The sequence below is a fragment of the Sinocyclocheilus grahami genome, unplaced genomic scaffold, assembly GCF_001515645.1.
Source record: "Sinocyclocheilus grahami isolate Dianchi unplaced genomic scaffold, SAMN03320097.WGS_v1.1 scaffold755.1, whole genome shotgun sequence".
NCBI lineage: Eukaryota > Metazoa > Chordata > Actinopteri > Cypriniformes > Cyprinidae > Sinocyclocheilus > Sinocyclocheilus grahami.
In genome coordinates, this window is record NW_015505934.1 from 667,133 (window position 1) to 687,839 (window position 20,707).

A 20,707-nucleotide genomic window follows, 5' to 3' on the forward strand; every position below is an offset into this window, starting at 1 on the left:
TGGCCCCATCCCTTGAGCGAGTCGTGATTGAGGACACGGGCTCAGCCTCAGTCGAGTTGCCAGATACACGCATTATAAGCGTCTATGGATTTTTTTCACTGCAACCAATTAGTATGCTGCGCAGTCTCTGCCTGCTGTTGACAGCTGCTATAAATAGCAAAGGCTTCTCCAGCGGTAACCTGTTCTCACCCCTGTGGAAAATAACTCATGGTCTTGCTTCGTACAACTGCCCTCTGAATAATCACTCACCTGTGTTGGGAGACGTTCAGTGATGGTGGTTAATTGAGGCTGCATTTTAACCCTCATGTTCTGTGCGGGGGTCTCTGAGACCCCAGGGCCATTTTAATAGCTTGAAAAGCACTTACAGATCAAGTTGATACATCAAGGCTTTTCCTATGCATACTTATTATAAACAAAATAAAAAATGCATGTTAAAAAGTATATTGAATTACTGATGTTTGGGGATTTGTACACATTTTGTACACACTTTAGATTTATTTAATTTTGTTTTTGTTTTTCATTTAATTTTTCATTAATTATTTATTATTTTATTTTCCTTTATAAGGTTGAAGTGTTGCTGAAGCATCTCAGGCCGAAGGCAGAGAAACATCATGGAAAGATGACCAGTGCATAGTTCTTCTTATTTTAAAATGTTATTTTTTTATTTCATTATTGTTTTATTTTATAAATGCGAGTATTTTTATATAATGTTTTGACTTGAACTGTTTTAAATGATAAAACAGTAAATTCAGTTTTAACAGAACTTAACTTTTTAATAGGCCTATATATTTTTATCAAATATTTGTATTAAAACAATTGTGAAATTGTCCCCCTCAAAAGTGATCCGCCTTTGTACTGTTGCTATCAGGAATGCTTTTGTTCTGCCATCAGGGCCTGTCCCGATTAATTTAGTATTCATTCACTCCCACTGCCTGAAGCTGTGTCACAAAACAAAGGTTTCGACTGGTGTTCATGTGGACTTCAACCATGTGATGTGTTTCACTAAACAAGGGGTCTGTTTTTATTGGAAAAAAGCCGCGATCTAATCAAGCCCAGTTATGTCATGTGACTGGAATGTGAGGTGAAAAGTACTTCTAATATGATATATCTGTGAAATTAATTTCCCTGTACTGCTTTACGGTGCCAAAATATAGTATTTCCAAATGCAATCAAATAAAGCCATACTCAGTTATTTTGATCTTCCATCACTAAATCATACCTGACTGTCAAAATCTCACCTCATTTGAAGCTTGTTGCCATGCAGAAGGGGCATAAAGGGATATAGGACAGAGCTGTGGAATGGGAGATACGCACACCAGTCCTGTGAACTCCAGTCAGCTGGAGGACAAAAGGAAAGGGGGCCTCCTGCAGTAACTAATGCTGAAGCAAAGTGACATGTACTCAGGCATTCTGTGACACCACTGCCCCTCTCTCACTGGCTCAAATCAAGCTTAGTCTTTGACCTGGCTAGATCAGAGGGGAGCTCGGCTGGAGTCTAGCCCTCAAATACCTCAAAGAGAGCCTATAGCATCCACGTGTGAATGCAAAAATTACAAATGCAAAGAGCAGAGCCTCTGGCTAAAAGTGAACTGTCACAGAGCACCAGATTTAGAAGTTATGCAAATGAATAGTGCAACCTAGTCTAGTCTACCTAGATTTACCTAATCTAAATAAATAAAATGCTTCAGGCTAGCTTTCTTCCATCTTTAATTTCTTAAAAAAAAATCTTTAAATTACTTATTTTGGTCATTTTAATATATTTGTATATGCATTTATATAATACGTGTCTTTATCTATCTATCTATCTGTCTATCTATCTATCTATTTATCTATCTATCTGTCTGTCTGTCTGTCGAGAGAGAGAGAGAAAGAGAGAAATTATATAACACATATATACATATACATGTGTGTGTGTGTGTGTGTGTGTGTGTGTGTGTGTGTGTGTGTGTACACTGAAAAAATAAATTTCACTCAAATTGCTAGTAAATTTCACATGTAAATTGTAACAAATATTTGTTATAGTGGGAATTTTTCAGTTAATTTTTTTGCAGGTTACATCTTTACGCTACCAGGTGGCGGTATTTGTAAGTGATTATTCTTTCAACCAATTAATTTATTTATAAATGTAACATTGTTTCTAGTTCATCTAAAATAAAATATGCTATATAAGTAAATATTCTCCGTGAGAGCAGAGCCCAAAGCTCGTGGCCAGTGGTGTTCGGACTGGAGTTTGAACATCTGCTTAATGATATAAATGGGAATCACCCACGAGCTCTCCGGCAAGCAAGCGCAAGGGAAAGATTTCACTCTATCGCTTTGTTCTAAGCAACGGTGCTCAAAATTCGCAGGGTAGGAGTGGGTAGTGATGCTGGGTGTAACTAAAAAGGTGCCATTGTCCGGTGAGGTCCGGTTGGGGAGTTACGAAATGATCTCATATCACATAATCTTATTAACGGTTTATCTCCTGAACTGCATCTTTCTTTACCACGCTATTCAGCGCCAATCCCGCCGTGCAGTCAATTTCGCTGGTTAAGGCTAGGGTGTGGTGTGGGGTAGGTTTAGTGGTTAGCATTTTTTGTAGCATAATGTAGGAAATCAACACTTTAATTGACACAACCAATAAAATCTTTAGAATCGGCTGTGGGGCGGAGTTTGCACTGAAGTGGATTGGGGGAAAAATTGCGCCTGCCTGTCAATGGAAGGAAGCCACGCCCTATTTTGGAGCTCCCAACCTGTTTTGGAGTTCCTGCCCCCATTTGGAGATCTCTGGGCTGCAGTTATACCCTTCTCGAAAAAATGGTGTAGAAACAATTTTCACTCAAAAATTGCTAGTAAATTTCACATTTACAAAGAAATGGCACATTGAACACAATGAAAACATGAAACTTTGAAGTAGAAAAACTGAAATATTATTTTCATGTAAATGTTTTACAATCTTCTACTTTCAACTTCAAAAAATCTTTTATTACAGTATATGTATATTGCTAATTATTAGTATTTACATTTTAAAGATATTTTTAAATATTTAGTTTGCTTATTTTTTGGGATATATCAAATATATACAAGTAGGACAAATATGTTGACAGACGTCTTAAGCTTTTGGGTGCCGGTGGTGTGTTTCTAAGACACTGTCAAATTAAAAATAGTCACACTTTTAAAAAGTTGTCTCGATTCCCCTGCATTCTGGTTCATTCCCCTGCTCTTCGTCTTGTTTTTGAACACAGGAACACTCCTATGTACAAGATCTCTAAGAAATATAAAAGTCAAATAATTATCTTAAAAAGGTCTTTACAAAGACAATGAACATTCCTCGTGCTAAGACCAAAGCAAGTCAGTGTTGTGTTTTCATTAGAGGTGCACTGCAAGAGGAATGCCTGCTTGTTCTACACTTGCACTTTGAAGTGACGCCTAGTGACATTTGCTCAGCAGCTGAAGGAATATAAGAGGTATTTTTGTTGTGGAGATTGCCTTATCTTTGCTGAATGCTACTATTTTTAGTCTTGGGGAAACAAACCCATTTCTTCCATGATAGAAATCTAGCATTTCACAACATTTAGAGTAATGGGACTTTGAGAATATGCTACATTACAGAATCATTTTTCTCAATTAAATAAAAACCAGAGAATACAGATAAATCCAACATGAGTGTTACATAGAAATGAACAAGATGTACAGCCGATGTAATGACTGTGTCTAGCTCCCTGAGGTACCTTCCTCTCAGCTTTCATTATTAGATATCTTCACTTGAGATTGGATGAAACAGATGAGTCTGAGGGCAGAACAAGAGGTAATTTATTACTGTCATTTCTCAAGCAACTTGGGAGTTTTCAGACTGTAAGCAACTGAATATTCAACTTCAGACTTCTAAAAATGAAAATGTTCTCTTCATAATCTAATGTGCTTATTCAAAAGAGTCTTTGTTGAGCCTTTCTGACTTGTAACACCCATGCAGATACAACCATAGCAGACCTAAATGTAAATATGTTTAAAGGAGATAAAAATGCAGACCGTTGAGGTCATCTATTTAGGCAGCGTTAAGAGAGTAAGAGCCATCCCCTGCTGTAAAAACCACCATTACTGACTCAAAGCTTAAACCTCTTCACTTTTGTCGATGCCATTGTTTTCAGGAGTTTTGAGAGGTCAACTAAGCTACTTTCCCTGGAGCAGGTGGGATGTCCTGCGCAGGAGATTATTTGTAGAGGGGGTTTAACACAGCCATGTCAGGTACTGAGGTGACTGGCTTCACAAGGAACCTTATCTCAACAGAATTGCATCTTCACAAGGGATTTTCCCCTTGTAAATGTATGCTCATTAGAGAATATTGAATGCAGAGGTCACTGATATTCTTGCTTGGAGTGAAGTGACTATTGTATATGTATGTACATTTGCTTAATCACAAAGAATTTATGCTACTTTGATACCTTTACTTGGGCATCATATGTATTCTTTTAATAGAAAATGCCACCCCATAATGCTCTGCAACAGGCTCAGTGGGGGGAAAAAATCCAAGATGGTAGATGAAATGTTGATTATAAATATAATTCAAACCTTTTACTCTGAATTTGTGTGAATATGGAGTTGCTGCCTATGTAAAGTGTTGCACATCAGTCACTATGAGGCTCTATGTCCATTAAGATGCTCCCTTAGAGGGCAGCTGCCTATGTAGGTGGTAGATAGCCCAATAGATTTCAGAACAGAGACTCAATTCCTCCTGTCAGCGTCAAACAAAAACAGATGCCAAAATGCCCATGAGAAGAAATGTGATTTTAAAACACATTGTCTCCTTTGTTATTTCTCAATGGTTTAGAAATTCAACACTCAAGTTTATATCATGCATCTACACAAGTGTTCGTACAGGTTCGGAGGGTGTAGTGTAAGAAACACACTCCTCTACGAAGTCACACTGGGAATATTGCTGTACAGTTATCCATGTGTCAGTGGAGGAGGATTTGTAACCTCTTGCACATCATGAATTGTTCAGGGCTACAAACATGCAGATCATTTTAAAGCTGCGGGGGCAGAGCCCGAGTGTGACTTTCTATGTGATATCACTCCTCAAGCTTTAGAATCTATTCCAGTTGGATACGATACGATGAACTTATAGGGAGCACACATCCAATCAAATCCCAGTGACGTAGACCCCAGGATGTGTAATGAATGGCTCTGTGGGCATCTCTTTCTCAGCCAATGACCAGCCTCACCTCCTCCCCCCAGCAAAATGAATCAATGCTGCAGAATAAAAATAACAAGGACTATTATCCACTTCATGCACTGCTGAGTAAACTGCATGTGTTGAATGCTCTCTGACAGGCTGCATCGGAGCAGAATGTGTTTCAGCTTTTCTGCACGCCGGTTGCAGGGTGTGGTGGGGTTTAAATGCTGCGATGTGGAGGCTGTCCAAACATCCCCATGATTCTGGCCATGTAACTCATTTCTCTGTGGTGTAATGTTTCTTCATAGACCGTCATGCTGAGTTAGGTGTTGATGCCAGGATTAGAAAATGGCCTCCATAAATAGGGTGACCCCTTCGTTGACCTTTCTCACCATAGTGCAATTTTTGAGTTTTTGGTGGTCCATTCGTGTGGTTTTAAAGAAGTATTCCAGGTTCCATGCATGGTGTTGATTACTGCAAAAAATAAATTTGTACTTGTCCATGTTTTCTTTAAAAAAAAGAAAAGGGGGGGATAATTTAAGAGCAGAAATGTGAAACTTATCATTTAAAAAAAAAAAGCACTTACACAATTGTTCAAAAGTTTGGTGATATCTTTTAGTAAGGTTTTTTTTTTCCAGAAAGAAATTAATACTTTTATTCATCAAGAATGCATTAAATTGATCAAAAGTGACTGTAAAGACATTTATAATGTTACGGAAGATTTCAGTTTCAAGTAAATGCTGTTATTTTATTTAACTTTTTGTTCATCATCAAAGAAAGGAACATGACACTGAAGACTGCAGTAATGGCTGCTGAAAATTTAGCTTTGCATTCACAGAAATAAATTACATTTAAAAAATATTCAAATAGAAAAGGTTAATTTGAAATTGCAATAATATTTCACAATATTAAGTAAAGTTTTTTTTTTTTAAGTTTAATTTATATATTTTTTTTCTGTATTTTGATCACATAAATGCAGCTTTGGTGAGTATAAGACTTCTTTCAAAAACCAAGCCCAAGTATGTTGGATAAGTATGCTACTTTTTTTGTTAAAACTTCTGCTGTAAAGCAGTTTAAATCATAATTTTACAGATTTTTTTGTGTTTTTCAGGATTTTTGAGATCAGGGTGTTACATGGTCATGTTAAGAAAGTTTTAGGTTTGTAAGCATTTTTTTCACAATCAAATGTGACCCTGGACCACAAAAAATAAGGGTCAATTTTTCCGAAATTTTAGAAAATCCAAGATTTATACATCATCTGAAAGCTGAATAAATAAGCTTTCCAGTGATGTATGGTTGTTAGGATACGACAATATTTGGCCGAGATACAACTATTTGAAAATCTGGAATCTGAGGGTTTAAAAAAATCTAAATATTGAGAAAATCGCCTTTAAAGTTGTCCAAATGATGTTCTTAGCAATACATATTACTAATCAAAAATTACGTTTTGATATATTTACAGTAGGAAATTTGCAAAATATCTGCATGGAACATGATCTTTACTTAATATCCTAATGGTTTTTGGCATAAAAGAAAAATCAATAATTTTGACATTGATTTTAATGTAACTTTGCTGCAGCCTGGAATTGAACTGCTGGTTCGTCTGGTCAGAGGAGAACTGGCCCCCCGACTGAGCCTGGTTTCTCCCAAGGTTTTTTCTCCATTCTGTCACCGATGGAGTTTTGGTTCCTTGCCGCTGTCGCCTCTGGCTTGCTTAGTTGGGGACACTTCATTTCCAGCGATATCATTGACTTGATTGCAAATGATTGCAAAGATACTATTTAAACTGAACTGAGCTGGATGATGACATTACTGAATTCAATGATGAACTTTAACTGAAAAATGAGTGTTTACTATTGTCATTTTGCATTATTGACACACTATTTTCCTAATTAATGCTGTTCAGTTGCTTTGACACAATCTGTATTGTTAAAAGCGCTATATAAATAAAGGTGACTTGACTTGACTTGACCCATACACAGGGGAGCAGGAAGATGTTTTCAGTTGGGGGTGCTGTGTGTGTCCGTGTTGGGTGAAGGGGGGGGGATCACCTCATTTGACAACTCCACAAAGCACTACAAGTGCATCGATATGAACTGCATATCACATTTTTGAAATTATCGATAGTAGCTGATCAATCTTGGGGGTTGGGCTAGACTTACTTGTCTCCGTGCTCGTGCTGGAGCTGGTTCACTTACGTCAGTGCTCGTGCTGGGGCTGGTGTTGGATGCCTATTTTGGAAAGTTTTTGCTGGGACGCTTTTCGCTTTTGCACCATTATCTCCTTGTATTAAAGTTAATCTTGTTCGCATTCTGTATAGTTCATGTCTGATACCACTCGCCAGCATCACGTGTTCATGAGGATTAGGCTAATAATCCCATATAGAAAACATCACAAGTAAAATGAATCATGTTTATAAAGATAAACATGGGTTTGTTATAGCCCACTTACAATTTACATTTCAGAGATCATTACAAATAAATTATTAAATGCTAAAACTGAATAAATTTAAATGAACAAACTTGCCGTTGCATTTGCAACCATGTGAAAACGGGGTGCTGCAGCCCCCTCAGCACCCCTACTTCCCGCGTCCCTGCCCATACAATGTATTTTTGGCTATTGCTACAAATATACCCCAGCGACTTAAGACTGGTTTTGAGATCCAGGGTCACAAATCATGTTAACATGCATATTGTTTACGTCTTGTGGCTATACTATTGAAACAGTGAGTATTTTATTGTTTACAGCCCTATTCTCTTCCATTATAAGTACCTCACTGTAAGCTAGACACTTTTTTAAAAAATAAAAAAGAAGGATAAGTGGAAATAAAATGTTGTGGTTAGAAACATTGTGCCACAAATTCTATCAATTGAGTTTAACTGCAGGCAGATGCATTATGTAGATATGGAAATTAAGCTAAGTCAGGAAGCTCTCTCTCCCTATATTATATTATTCAGTACTGTAATGCCTAGGATTTTACCGGGGCATTACACTAAGATTACTAAAGAGAACCAACAGTTCTGCCTCTAAAGGAAGAAGTGGAAGATTAAAGCTTGACTAGGATTGTCATATCTCATCCAGCTGTGCTCTCCAAACAGGAAGAGAGAGGTCAGGATATATAGGTCATAGAGAACCTGCCTTGTTTGAGGGCTCAATTATTCCTCAAATGGCATCAGACCACAGAGACTTTACCCGACAGGACAGACCTTACATCACTGGGTGAGGCGTACGGAGGCGAACGTTACTGACACAAGCTATGGTTTTGGTAGTGCTGAGCACCAGCCTCCTATTTGATGATATGATAGAACAGGATGTGGCAGGCAGAAAAAGGAGACGGGAGACATCGTCACCACTTCCTAGCAGTCTAGTCACAGAGTGGCCAGTGGCCTTTGTTTCCTCCATATGGCTGGATGTGATTGTAAAAGAAGATGTAAATGTGGATGTGTTTGTGTGTGAGGTAGTGTATTTTTTTTTTTTGGCACATCCTGCATCCTTTCCCATTACACTATTGCACTGATCTACACCTCTTCTTAAAGCTTTTGAATTAAAAACTATTTACACTAATTCAACCATGCTTAATTGATCTGTTATTTAGCTCTTCAAGTGTATGCTGGGCCCCAGACTGTCACTACTGTGCTTACAAATATGATTAAAAATATGACAATAAAATATTTTAAAAAATTCTAAATATGAATCAGTACAATAACAATATAAATAATATTATTATTCAAAATAACACTGGATCTTACTAGGGTGTGTGAGTGTTTCCTGTACAGTGTGAGTGGTGATGTCCTGATTTGAGAATAAATGACTCTTATGAATGTTTTAATTGATTCTTTTTAATGATTCAGTTCAAACGATTCATGAAACAGCCTGAAACTCACTCAGATAATTGTCTAGAGCCATTATTCTAATGTATACTTTTGATTTGTGAAAATTACATCAGTATATTTGCTCTCTGGTTGCTGATATGAAAATGTAAATAAAAATTCATATTCACAACACAATTGTGTTGTAAAAATAATTAATATTCAGGAACAACAATAGGTTGTTAAAGAAAATTAGTATTTCTTTTTTCGAAAAAAACAGTCTTCTTTATGCTGTCCTCACGTTTTACTGCAACACACTGTTGTGGTTTCCCTGTCAAATTTGCAGCCACGTCTTTTGTATTACTAGCCTTGATCTGTGTTAGATGGATGAATTCTCAAGAGCCTTGGCCCAAAATACAATCATCAAAGATTCATAAAAATTATCCCTAGCAATCAGATGTCCATTAAAATTCCAGTGCCCTGAATATATGCTCTTTCAGAAAATAAAAAATGTTTTTGATATTTATATGGATGATTATGACACAAAAATACCACAGACATACAGTAGGTGTTCAATTGCTTATCCGTGATGGACCTAAATGCTAAAATGCTGTTAACCAACCAACTTTTCATAGGGAATGAGCCTTTAACCCTTTAAAGCGGTAGAGAAAGTGATGAGATGTATAGGTCACGTTCTGAATTCTTTTAAACATTTTCATGATGTTGGACAAAAAATGAAGAGACACAAATTTCTAAAATTAGTATGAACTTCACAGTTGACCTTTTTGATTTAGCATGTTTATTAGCGACTACATGAAATTAGCGAGCCTTCTGGCCTTCACTTTAAAGCAGTCAGCTGTTATTCATAACAGAACGGCGACTGCTTGTCAGTCTACACAATTATTTGCGGTGGGACGCTTTTACATCAGTGATGTTTGTTGTGAGAGTGAAACTAAAAATGGCTGGTAACATATCCGTTCACAGCTCACAGTGATGCGAAGAATGTGTGCTGTCAGGGTGGAGGGTTTGGCCGCTGGGATCGAATGTTAATTGAGTTTCAGAAATCTTTAGAGTAGTACAGTGGTACCAATATCACGTGTGGTTTAGGCCGTAACGACACCCCTGAAATTTCAAGTTGTTAATTCAACATAAAACTGATTTTTTTTTGTCTGTCTTCTCGTTGCAGGCTACATCAGCACCTTGGCAGTCATCCTCAAGACGACGAATCCTAAACCATGGGTCAATGAGTTTGAATGTAAGGCTGAGTAATTTGTTCTCCAGCAGTCTTTAGCTGCTGATTCGAACATTAAACTGGCCACTGGAACTGCTCACAAGCTCTTTTGTTTTCTCTCCCCATGCAGCGATCGAGCTGTCCTGCATGATAGAGTCAATCTCCACTACTAATCCCAGAATAGAATGGAAGAAAATTAAGATGGGAGAGCCCAGTTATGTATATTTCGATAAAGAAATAGCAGGTAAGCTATACTACATTCAACACATACTGAACACTGTGCCGTACAACACATTGACTAATACTTTATAATAAGGTTTCTAACATTCTATTAATGCAATATTTTACATGAAATACCAGTACATTTCTACATCATTTAATAATGTTTGTTAATGTTAATTTCTGCATACACTACTGTTCAAAGTTTGGGATTTTTTTTAAACTCTGATGCACTTATTTGATTGAAAGTACAGTAAAAATTGTAATGTTGTGAAATATTATTACAATTTAAAATCACTGCTTTTTATCTTCAGCATCATTACTCCAGTCTTCAGTGTAACATGATCCTACAGAAGGGAATCTAATATGCTGATTTGGTGCTCAAGAAACATTTCTTAATATTATCAAAATTGAAAAAAGTTGTGCTGCTTAATATTTTTGTGGATACAGTGGTATTTTTTTCAGGGTTTTTTTATCGATGAATAGAAAGTTCTAAAGAATAGCTTCCCCTTCAGGAACTCGAGCTGCGTCGGAGAACGCTTTGGGAACGCCTTTCCGCGTGACCGGCTCTGAATCATACAGGTGCATCTCAATAAATTAGAATGTCGTGGAAAAGTTAATTTATTTCAGTAACTTTTCCACTACATTCTAATTTATTGAGATGCACCTGTATGTGTAATCAGTCCAATGGAAGGGCGAGACGTCATAGACGGGTGACGTAGTGACCAGGAAGCTATAAAAGCACGTGAGGTGGAACCGGTGTCAGCTATCTGTCATTCAGCAAGCGCTCTGTGTGTGTGTGTGTCAGTCGCATTTTATGTTCTGTGAGTCTTATTTACTGTTGTCTGTCAAAGTAAGCACAATCAGCAACATTTAAGCTCCAAATATGTCAAAAAAGGCTGAGAGTAAAACATAGCGTCTGGGCGAAAGCAGATCACGTTATAGATTGTGTGTTCCTCCCTGCCCACGCTACTTCATGGGCAGGGATACACTCAGTCTGTGCGTGGTTTGCTTGGGAGCGAAGCACGTAGAGTCGACTCTCGAGGGAGCCGACTGCCCGCATTGCGAGCGGCTTCCCCTGCGTACACTTTGCTCCCGGAAGGCTCTCTTCGAGGAGGGAGCCTTTGCCAGCATTCCTCGTGGTGCTGGCCCCGCTTCCATCGAGGTGGAGCGGCAGTTGCACTCGTGGGGTTCGCAGATGGATCTGGTGGAGGGAATGGAGATGGGCGAGTCCCTATCTTATTCCTCACCCACCAGGTCTGCCCGCTCTCTGGGATCGGAAGCCCATTCTGCGGTTTCTTCCCCCCGGGGAGCGGGCTCGGCGCTCCGCCTATCTTCGAGGAGGTTGATGTGGAGAGCATCGAGGATTCGCCCCCTCAGTCACCCCAGTATGAGGAGTTGTTGGAGGTGGTTACTCGTGCGGTAGCTAAGTTAAACATCGATTGGCCCACCGAGAAACAGGCTGAACCGCAGAAAAGTAAATTAGATGAGCGGTTTCTGTGAACTAAGCCGCCACCTCCATGCCGGAGCCTGCCTTTCCCCCCTGACCTTCACACCGAGGTGTCGTGGGCGAAACCATTCTCGGCCTGCTTATTCATCCCTGCCTCTGATTATTATGGCAATGTGGTGGGATTGGGTGAACGCGGTTATAGATCGATGCCCCGGGTAGAACAGACGCTCGCGAGCTATCTATCTCCCAATGCGGCATTGTCTCTAAAGGCTCCGGTCTTGCCCTCCAAGCCTCTGCGAACCACTTCAGCGCTGGTGGGCAAGGGGTACACGGCAGCAGGTCAGGCTGGTGTGTGTCTGCACACAATGGCTGTGTTGCAGGCATACCAAGCCGACTTGCTTAAAGAGCTAGACGAAGGTGAAGAAGTTAAAGTGAAATGATATTTCAGAACTAAGGAGAACCGCTGATTTATCTCTCCACGCCACCAAGTAGACCGCCCGTGCCATTGGGCAGTCCATGGCAGCTCTGGGTGGCAGCGGAGAGACATTCCTCATGGACGCCGCGCTTGCGCCTTCTGGTCTGTTCGGCGATGCCGTCAACTCCATCGTTGACAGATACCAGGAGGCTCGTAAACAGGCGGCGTTTTTCCCTCGCCGTTCTCTAGCTCTGGGGGCTGCTGGGCGAGAGCAGCCCCGGCCGTGTACCAACTCCTCATACAGGGAGGTTCAAAAGTTGAGTGTCACCTCTTGTACTCCCCCGCAACGGGACCGAGGTCGGCGGCGCTCTAAGCCTAAGGTGAGGCACGATCTGAGGGTCGTGCTTCAGTCGAGAAAGCTCTCGACAAAGCTGTCCTGACTATCATGGCCCAGGACCACTGAGGGCGGCCCCTACTGGGGAAGAGATACACGCATTACACGGTGTCCATCTCTCCTCAGAGCCCTCAGGAGATCAGTCTGCTAACCCTGCCAGAGTTCCAGGGCGCAGCAGTCTCCAGCAAGCACACATCTCAGTGTCGGAACTCGGAAACGTAGCGGAGCTGAGATGCTCGCCACCCCCTCGGGGGTCTCTAGAGCAGTTAGTTTGTCTCCTGCCAGTCCTCCACTTCAGGGCACCGAGCTAGCAGCTCCAAGTACATCAGAGACCAGTCTCGAGAGACTGGTTCCCTTAGTAGGCTATTTAGCAGCGTGGAAACTACTGCCAAATGTGTCTTGTTGGGTCCTGCAGGCTGTAGAAAAAGGTTATTGCATTCAGTTCATCACTCCGCCGCCACCATTCAACGGGGTCTTTCCCACATTGGTGGGCCCTGAGCAGGCTCTGATTGGAACAGGAAGTAAACACCCCCTTGAGGAAGGAGGCCATCGAGGTGGTCCCTCCTCACGACAGAGAGTCCGGGTTCTACAGCCGGTACGTCATCGTTCCACAGAAGGATGGAGGGTTGCGTCCCATTTTAGATCTGCGTCAGTTAAACCGCTCAGTCATGCGACTGAAGTTCAAGATGCTCACTATCAAGCAGGTCGTGTCTCAGATCATCACGATAGATCTAAAAGATGCTTACTTCCATGTCTCCATCCTTCCCACTCACAGGAAGTTCCTGAGGTTTGCTTTCAGGGGCGAAGCTTACCAATATCGAGTTCTTCCTTTCGGCCTAGCACTTTCACCCCGCACTTTCACAAAGTGTGTGGATGCTGCTCTAGCTCCACTGCGACTACAGGGCATCCGCATACTAAATTATATTGACGATTGGTTGATTCTAGCTCAATCAGATCAGACGGTGGTTCGACATCGAGATGTCGCTCTCGCCCATATGGGAAAGTTTGGAAACGCCAAGAAAAGTGTGCTTTCTCCATTACAGAGGACCACTTATCTGGGCATGGTGTGGGATTTGGCACAATTGTCCCCTGCTCTGATCGAGTCGATCCTCACTGCAGTCGCGAGAGTCAGAGAAGGCCAGTCACTCACTGTCAAGCAGTTTCAGAAACTGCTGGGTCTGATGGCAGCTGCGTCCAATGTGATACCTTTTGGTCTGCTGTACATGAGACCCCTACATTGGTGGCTCAAGACCAAGGGGTTCTCCCCGAAGGGAAACCCACTTTGCATGATCAAAGTCACGCGACGATGCCTACTTGTCTTGGACATGTGGAGGAAACCTTGGTTCTTGTCTCAGGGCCCGGTGTTGGGAGCTCCTTGTCGCCGCGTAACGCTAGCGACAGATGCGTCCCTCACCGATTGGGGTGCGGTCATGAGTGGCCACCCTGCTCGTGGTCTGTGGAGTGGTCGCCATCTCACGTGGCACATCAACTGTCTGGAGATGCTGGCTGTGTTTCAAGCTTTGAAGCACTTCCTCCCGGACCTGAGAGATCGTCATGTGTTGGTGCGCACTGACAACACAGCGGTGGTCTCTTATATCAACCACCAGGGAGGTCTGCATTCGTGCCCCTTATAGAAGCTGGCACACCAGATTCTTGTGTGGTCCCAGGGAAAAATCCTTTCATTGAGAGCAGTACATATTCCTGGGCTTCTGAATATGGGAGCAGACATCCTGTCGAGGCAGGGGCCGAGGCCCGCCTATGACGTCTCGCCCTTCCATTGGACTGATTACACATATGATTCAGAGCCGGTCACGCTGAAATGCATTCCCAAAGCGTTCTCCGACGCAGCGTCTTGTTCCCTTTGGGGAACCATGGTTACATATGTAACCTGGAGATGATTTATTTGAAATATTTTTTTGTAACATTAAAAATGTTTTTACTGTCACTTTTGATCAATTTAATGCTGAAGTGCTGAATAAAAGTATTAATTTCTCTCCAAAAAAATGTCTTACTGACTCTAAACTTTTGAACAGAAGTGTATGCCAGAACATTTTTAAATATTTCAATGGAATATAAATTAACAGTACTATAAATAAATATAAATGAACAATAAAAAATTATATATTTTTACATTAACCCAGATTAATGTCGTAAAAATATGGTGAAACTAAACAATACATTTCAGTTTGTCAACATAACAGTTTAACAGTTAATGCAATTTTTAACTTGAACAAATAATGATGAACAATACCTTTACAGTGTATTATTTTTAAGTTAATGTTCATTTGTATATATACTAATAAATTAACACTTAGGGTTAAAAATTATGACAGTGAATAATATAGTATTTATTACATTATAAATTATTAATATGATATAATTGTTATTATAAATGAACATTAACCTAGATTTAATTAATGTTGTATTGTTCATTGTTAGTTCAGGTTAGCTATTAACTGTTTAACTGTTACTATAAATGTTATCTAAATTGAAACTTATTTTAAAATGTTAAAGTTTTTAGTTCATTTAGCCAGTGTTAATAAATTTAAATCTATTTTGAAGTGTTTTCTCACATTCTATCAGTGTTTAACAGGAATTTTGGAGCATAATTTAAGTCCCATATTTAATGAACACCACTTTGTATCAGTGGGAACAGCTTCACCTGTTTCAGCCAACTATGTATCTTCTCACTTGTTTTATTTTTGTTCCAGGTGACTTGGAAAAGAGAGCAAAAATTCGAGAACCTGCGACCTTGGTCATTCTCAACGCAACAAGAGCTGACACTGCTGATTACCGCTGTGAAGTCACTGCCCCAAATGACCAGAAATCCTTTGATGAGATTTTAATATCACTCACTGTAAGAGGTGAGTGGTTCCACTCAAATAATTCTACATCAATTGATTGCCTTTTGCTGAAACAGGTCTTTAGTATACATACTTTTGAGAGGAATTTTGAATTTGAATTTGCTGTAGACGTAGCATTGTTAGTACTTCCCAACTGCCTCGATGTAACATGAGATGGAGCGGCGAGCCAACGCACCCACCCTTGGTGCACATTTGAGGATGCTTGCAGCTCTAACTCTACAGGGCGTGTTTAGGGCTATATGAGGAAACCTCTGAAACTGCATCTGAGTTTAATCAGGGGTCTAAAAGGGGAAAGAGCAGCATGTTCAGTTGGCCAGGATGCTTGCAGTCAAGAGTCACTAAGGTGCATGTGTGTGAGGATGCTATTGTCTGTGCAGTTACATTAAGATGATTTTCTTGTGTGCCATACAGTGAAGCCCATCGTGCCCAGATGCTCCATACCCAAGTCTGTCCCGGTTGGCAAACCAGCAGAGCTGCATTGCTTGGAGGATGAGGGCTACCCGAAGTCCCATTACCAGTGGTTCCGCAACAAGGAGGAAATCCCGGAGGATCCCAAGGGCAGCCCAAAGTTCTTCAACTCCACTTACACCCTGAACGGAGAGATGGGCACTCTGGTGAGTTTGAAAAAAGAGGCGATGGGGTAGGCATAGGGATATTTTTGGGGAGCCAGTTGATGTGCGATGAGCTCAGCCATGAAGGGAATCTGCTGCCCTCATTTGCGCATTCCAGAGTGCCATTCTCCGCCATTTGTACTCTATGCCCTCATCAACCTTCACACCACTTTTTAAAGTTTGAACAGCGCTGCAGTACAGCCACTTCCCCCTAAGGAGACAACCTCTGAAGAGTTTACTGTGTGTCCTTTAAGATCTGCCAGAGCCTCATTCAACACCTGTGTTACTTTTATAACATGCGCACCAAAGTCAGAAAGATGCTTCTAGGATTCAGTTGTTGTTTTTTTGGTCTTTTGGCATCTAATTTTATGTGACTAAAAAAATTTTTAGTTGATGTAAGAGTTCAAAAGTAAACCAAATATTCAATTATTAAGTGTATTAATTTAAAATGTTTAGTCCATGTAAAACATTGTTAGTTTATTGTTAATATCTTACAGTGTTTTTATTTTTTGTCATATTTTAGCCAACAGATAACATGATTTTAATTTAATTAAAATAATTAAATTATTTCTAAAATACACTTTTTTTGTTTAATCTTCACTGATGAAACAAAAAACATCGTTAACCATTCAGTATGTTGTTGACAGATTACCACTGCTGCTTAGAAACACAAATACACTACAGTTCAAAAGTTTGCAGTTGAATTTTAATGTAATTTTTAAGGATTTTTTTTAAAGAAGTCACTTATGCATACAAAGGCTGCATTTATTTGATCAAAAATACAGTAAAATGTTATTACAATTTAAAATACTGTTTTCAATTGTAATATATTTTTAAATGTAAACAACCGTTACTCCAGATCCTACAGATATTATTCTAATATGCGGATTTGCTGCTCAATAAATATCTGTTGTACTGCTTATATATTTTTTTCTAGAAACCGTGATGAATAGGTATGTAATTATTATTTGATACAAATACAAATACAACTATTATTTAAAATTGCTATTATAACATTATAAATGTGTTTTACTTTTTTTTTATTAATTTAATGCATCCTTGCCAAAATAAAAATAGTAATTTATTTTAAAAAAAAATGACTGTGCCCAATCTTTATGCAAAATGATATGTCAACTTAAATCACTGTTATTATGATCTTCAGAAATTCAGTGCGGTAAGGAAGGAGGACGCTGGAGAATACTACTGCAGAGCCAGGAATGAGGCTGGGTTCTCCGAATGTGGACCACAGATGATGGAAGTTTGTACGTATCTTGATTGCCTTTTCACATGTGGACACCCCGCAAAGCCATGATCTCACGCTGTGCCTTTTTTTGTAGATGACATGAACATTGCTGGAATCATCCTGGGTGTAGTGGTTGTGGTGACAGTCCTTCTGTGTATAACAGTGGGCATCTTCTGTGCCTATAAACGTGGCTACTTCACCAGCCAGAAGCAGACGGGAAACAAGTAAGCACACGACATTGACAGCAACTTCCATCTGAGGCCATGTCCACACGAACGCGGTTATGTTTAAAACCGCAGTTTTTTCTACGCGGTTTGGCCGTTCGTCCACACGCAAACACAGCACCAGGTCACTGAAACCGAACATCTTTGAAAACGCCTGCCAGGGTGAAGAACTCCGGTTGCAGTGTTATCGTGTAGACAGCGAAACCAGAGTTTTTGTCTTGTGACGTCGGAGCCTGCGCTGTTATCTCCGCCTACTGGAAACTTTTTCAGGCTTCTGATTGGCCAACATGGCTTTACGGTTGAGATTATATCGCCACCTGTTGGTTTGGCATGCTCTTGACAGTGCTTCATAGCATGCATTTGCGTTTTCATGTGGACGGAGATTTTTTTTTAAAACGGAAGGAAAAACTCAGTTTATAAAAATACCCGTGTACGTCTGGACATGGCCTGCGTCACACTGTCCCAGAGCAGTTTTGACTCACTGTTTTATGGCTTTTTTCCATTTCATCACCCAAGGAGCTCCTGAAAGTTTCCAGCTCAGTCTTAACATCACATGTAGTATGTTCAGATATCTGAAATAAATCCGGTTTTAATAAATACAAATATATGATATAGTGGTGACTGTCGGCTTAAAATGTTTTTCAAATGTGAAACTGACAGTTAATATTTTTTCTCCTCAGTTACAAAACTCCAGCAAAAGGAGATGGAGTGGACTATGTCAGAACAGAGGATGAGGTATAGGAAAATAAAGAGATGTTATTTTTTTTTTATTAAGGCTTCCAAGAGCTTAAGAAATCTCCTGGAAAGTCTAGCAGTTTAAGACAGGGAATCAGTTAAACCACCTTTACTCAATCTTCTCTCTTTCAGGGGGATTTCCGACACAAATCCTCATTTGTCATCTGAGAGGAGGAAGACGGGTGATGGAAGAGATGCAGAATTACGTTGAAAGTTACTGGCGCTATTATACCTCGCAGAGACACAAATCCCCAAATGAGGACATCGACGTTGGAGCTGCCATTGCACGTGCCTCGCTTTACGGCACAGCTGCAACAACACAATTTGTATTTGCCAAAGGTGACAAATAATCATGTCTGATCACTGTTTAAAGACACTAGATGTTACTTGTTTTAACTTTTACAGCCCCTTTTTTGTAAAATTTCAGTAGAACCCAATATACAGCAAGAAACCGTTTTCCTCAAACTCTTCTGTCATTTTTAAAACATTTATTTTGTACTAGGTAAATTTGTCAGACTATTTTTGATGGAATATATTTTCAGATGCCTACAGAAAAAAAATTGTTTTACTTTTTTAAATATTTGTAAAATACTAACCTGGAAGCCAGTACCTTTTTTTTTTTTTGACTAATTTGGTTGTGAAAGAAACCATTTCCACCAACTTCACATCCTCTGTTTCTTTAACTTTTACAGCCCCTTTTTTGTAAAATTTCAGTAGAACCCAATATACAGCAAGAAACCGTTTTCCTCAAACTCTTCTGTCATTTTTAAAACATTTATTTTGTACTAGGTAAATTTGTCAGACTATTTTTGATGGAATATATTTTCAGATGCCTACAGAAAAAAAATTGTTTTACTTTTTTAAATATTTGTAAAATACTAACCTGGAAGCCAGTACCTTTTTTTTTTTTGTGACTAATTTGGTTGTGAAAGAAACCATTTCCACCAACTTCACATCCTCTGTTTTACTCATTCAACAAACAAACAATGTACCAGACCACTTGACGTGTGGATGTTCTATTTTCCATTCAGATTTCAAATCCTTTCAATTGTATATCCAGCAACACTGGCTTCAATCAAAGGTCTTATGTACTTACTATACTGCTGGGATTTCATGTTAATAGTGAAAGGACGTTCCATGTTCATGTTTGTAGATAGTCTTAGACAGTGAGTATCTTCAGAAAAACGCCAGCAAAAAAGCTGGAGAATATTTTGAAAGACCAGAGCTGCGTATCCTTGATTTTAAGTGTCCTTCTATGCTAGCTGTTTATCTTGTATATAGTGAATATACTGCCTAGGTTGTTTATTTTTTTATTATAATTTTCTTTTCTCTCTCTCTCTCTCTACATCTTTTCTTTTTTTATTTGAATGAGAAACACTCTCCATGTTATTTTTTTAACATAACAGGGTTTGTTTGTTGGCTAACTGTACTGGTTGTATATAGATCCACTGTGAGCTACACTGTGCATTAGAAGTTTCTGGTTTAACCAAATGTTGAATGAGGCAAATATGACACTCTTTCCTTGGAAAACTAATTGGTCATGGTAGAGAGGGGATCTGCCTTATTAAATACATAAAAAAACTATTCTGGACTCATGTAAACTCACATTTTATTCCATAGAAATGATTCTGGATACATTTGGACTATTCACATTTAGTCCAAATCTCATTTTGAAGACGTTAAAGAGTACAATCAATCAACTTAATGCTATTGATAATATTTTATGAGTTAAACCATTTTTTTTCTGCCATGTTCTCAGAAAACTTATGAAGAGAATCATAAATCATTCCTCTTAAGTGCCTTCCTCTGTAGACAGTGACAATAATTTAAATGCTGTAGCAGTTAATTGGATATGCAGAACAATTTTTTTCGAATTCACATCCAATTCATCGCTCTTACACCAGATCAATATTTAGAAAATAACAGGTGTTTGAGAGGAATGATAATGTTCTGTGCTCACTGTTTTGGTCACACATATCTAATATTATATATATATTTTGTAAATAGACCTGTTGTTGTGCATTTATTTGGGGAATTTTTTTTGTCATTAACGTAGATATTCTATTATGTATTAGTGCCTAAATGTAGAATGAAATAATGTTTCACAAGAAGAGAGCACTAGTGTTGATTCAGCAGATGGAATTGGAAATTCCTAGTTTTATGCGATATATAATTGATTTTATATAGTAAGCTAGAAAGCGAGGTATGAATCACAGCCCAATATCCCTGCATACACTCTTAAAAATAAAGCTGCTTCAAAAGGTTCTTCAAGCGATGCCATAGAAGAACCATTTTTGGTTCCACAAAGAACCATTCAGTCAAAGGTTCTTTAAATAACCATCTCTTTCTTGCGTTTTTGT

At 39.3% G+C, this 20,707-nt stretch overlaps 1 protein-coding gene across 2 annotated transcripts in view; it reads left to right on the forward strand.

Moving 5' to 3' along the window:
* LOC107561060 (junctional adhesion molecule C-like) overlaps positions 1-19,012 on the forward strand; it is a 48,801-nt gene extending 29,789 nt beyond the window's left edge. For both annotated transcript variants that reach the window (XM_016245400.1, XM_016245401.1), the window contains exons 2-9: positions 10,148-10,216; positions 10,323-10,436; positions 15,382-15,534; positions 15,946-16,148; positions 17,308-17,407; positions 17,483-17,612; positions 18,293-18,347; positions 18,480-19,012. In XM_016245400.1, the coding sequence (XP_016100886.1) occupies positions 10,148-10,216; positions 10,323-10,436; positions 15,382-15,534; positions 15,946-16,148; positions 17,308-17,407; positions 17,483-17,612; positions 18,293-18,347; positions 18,480-18,515 (860 nt within the window). In that variant the 3' untranslated portion in view covers positions 18,516-19,012. The remainder of the gene's footprint in view (positions 1-10,147; positions 10,217-10,322; positions 10,437-15,381; positions 15,535-15,945; positions 16,149-17,307; positions 17,408-17,482; positions 17,613-18,292; positions 18,348-18,479) is intronic.
* Positions 19,013-20,707: the final 1,695 nt, after the last annotated feature.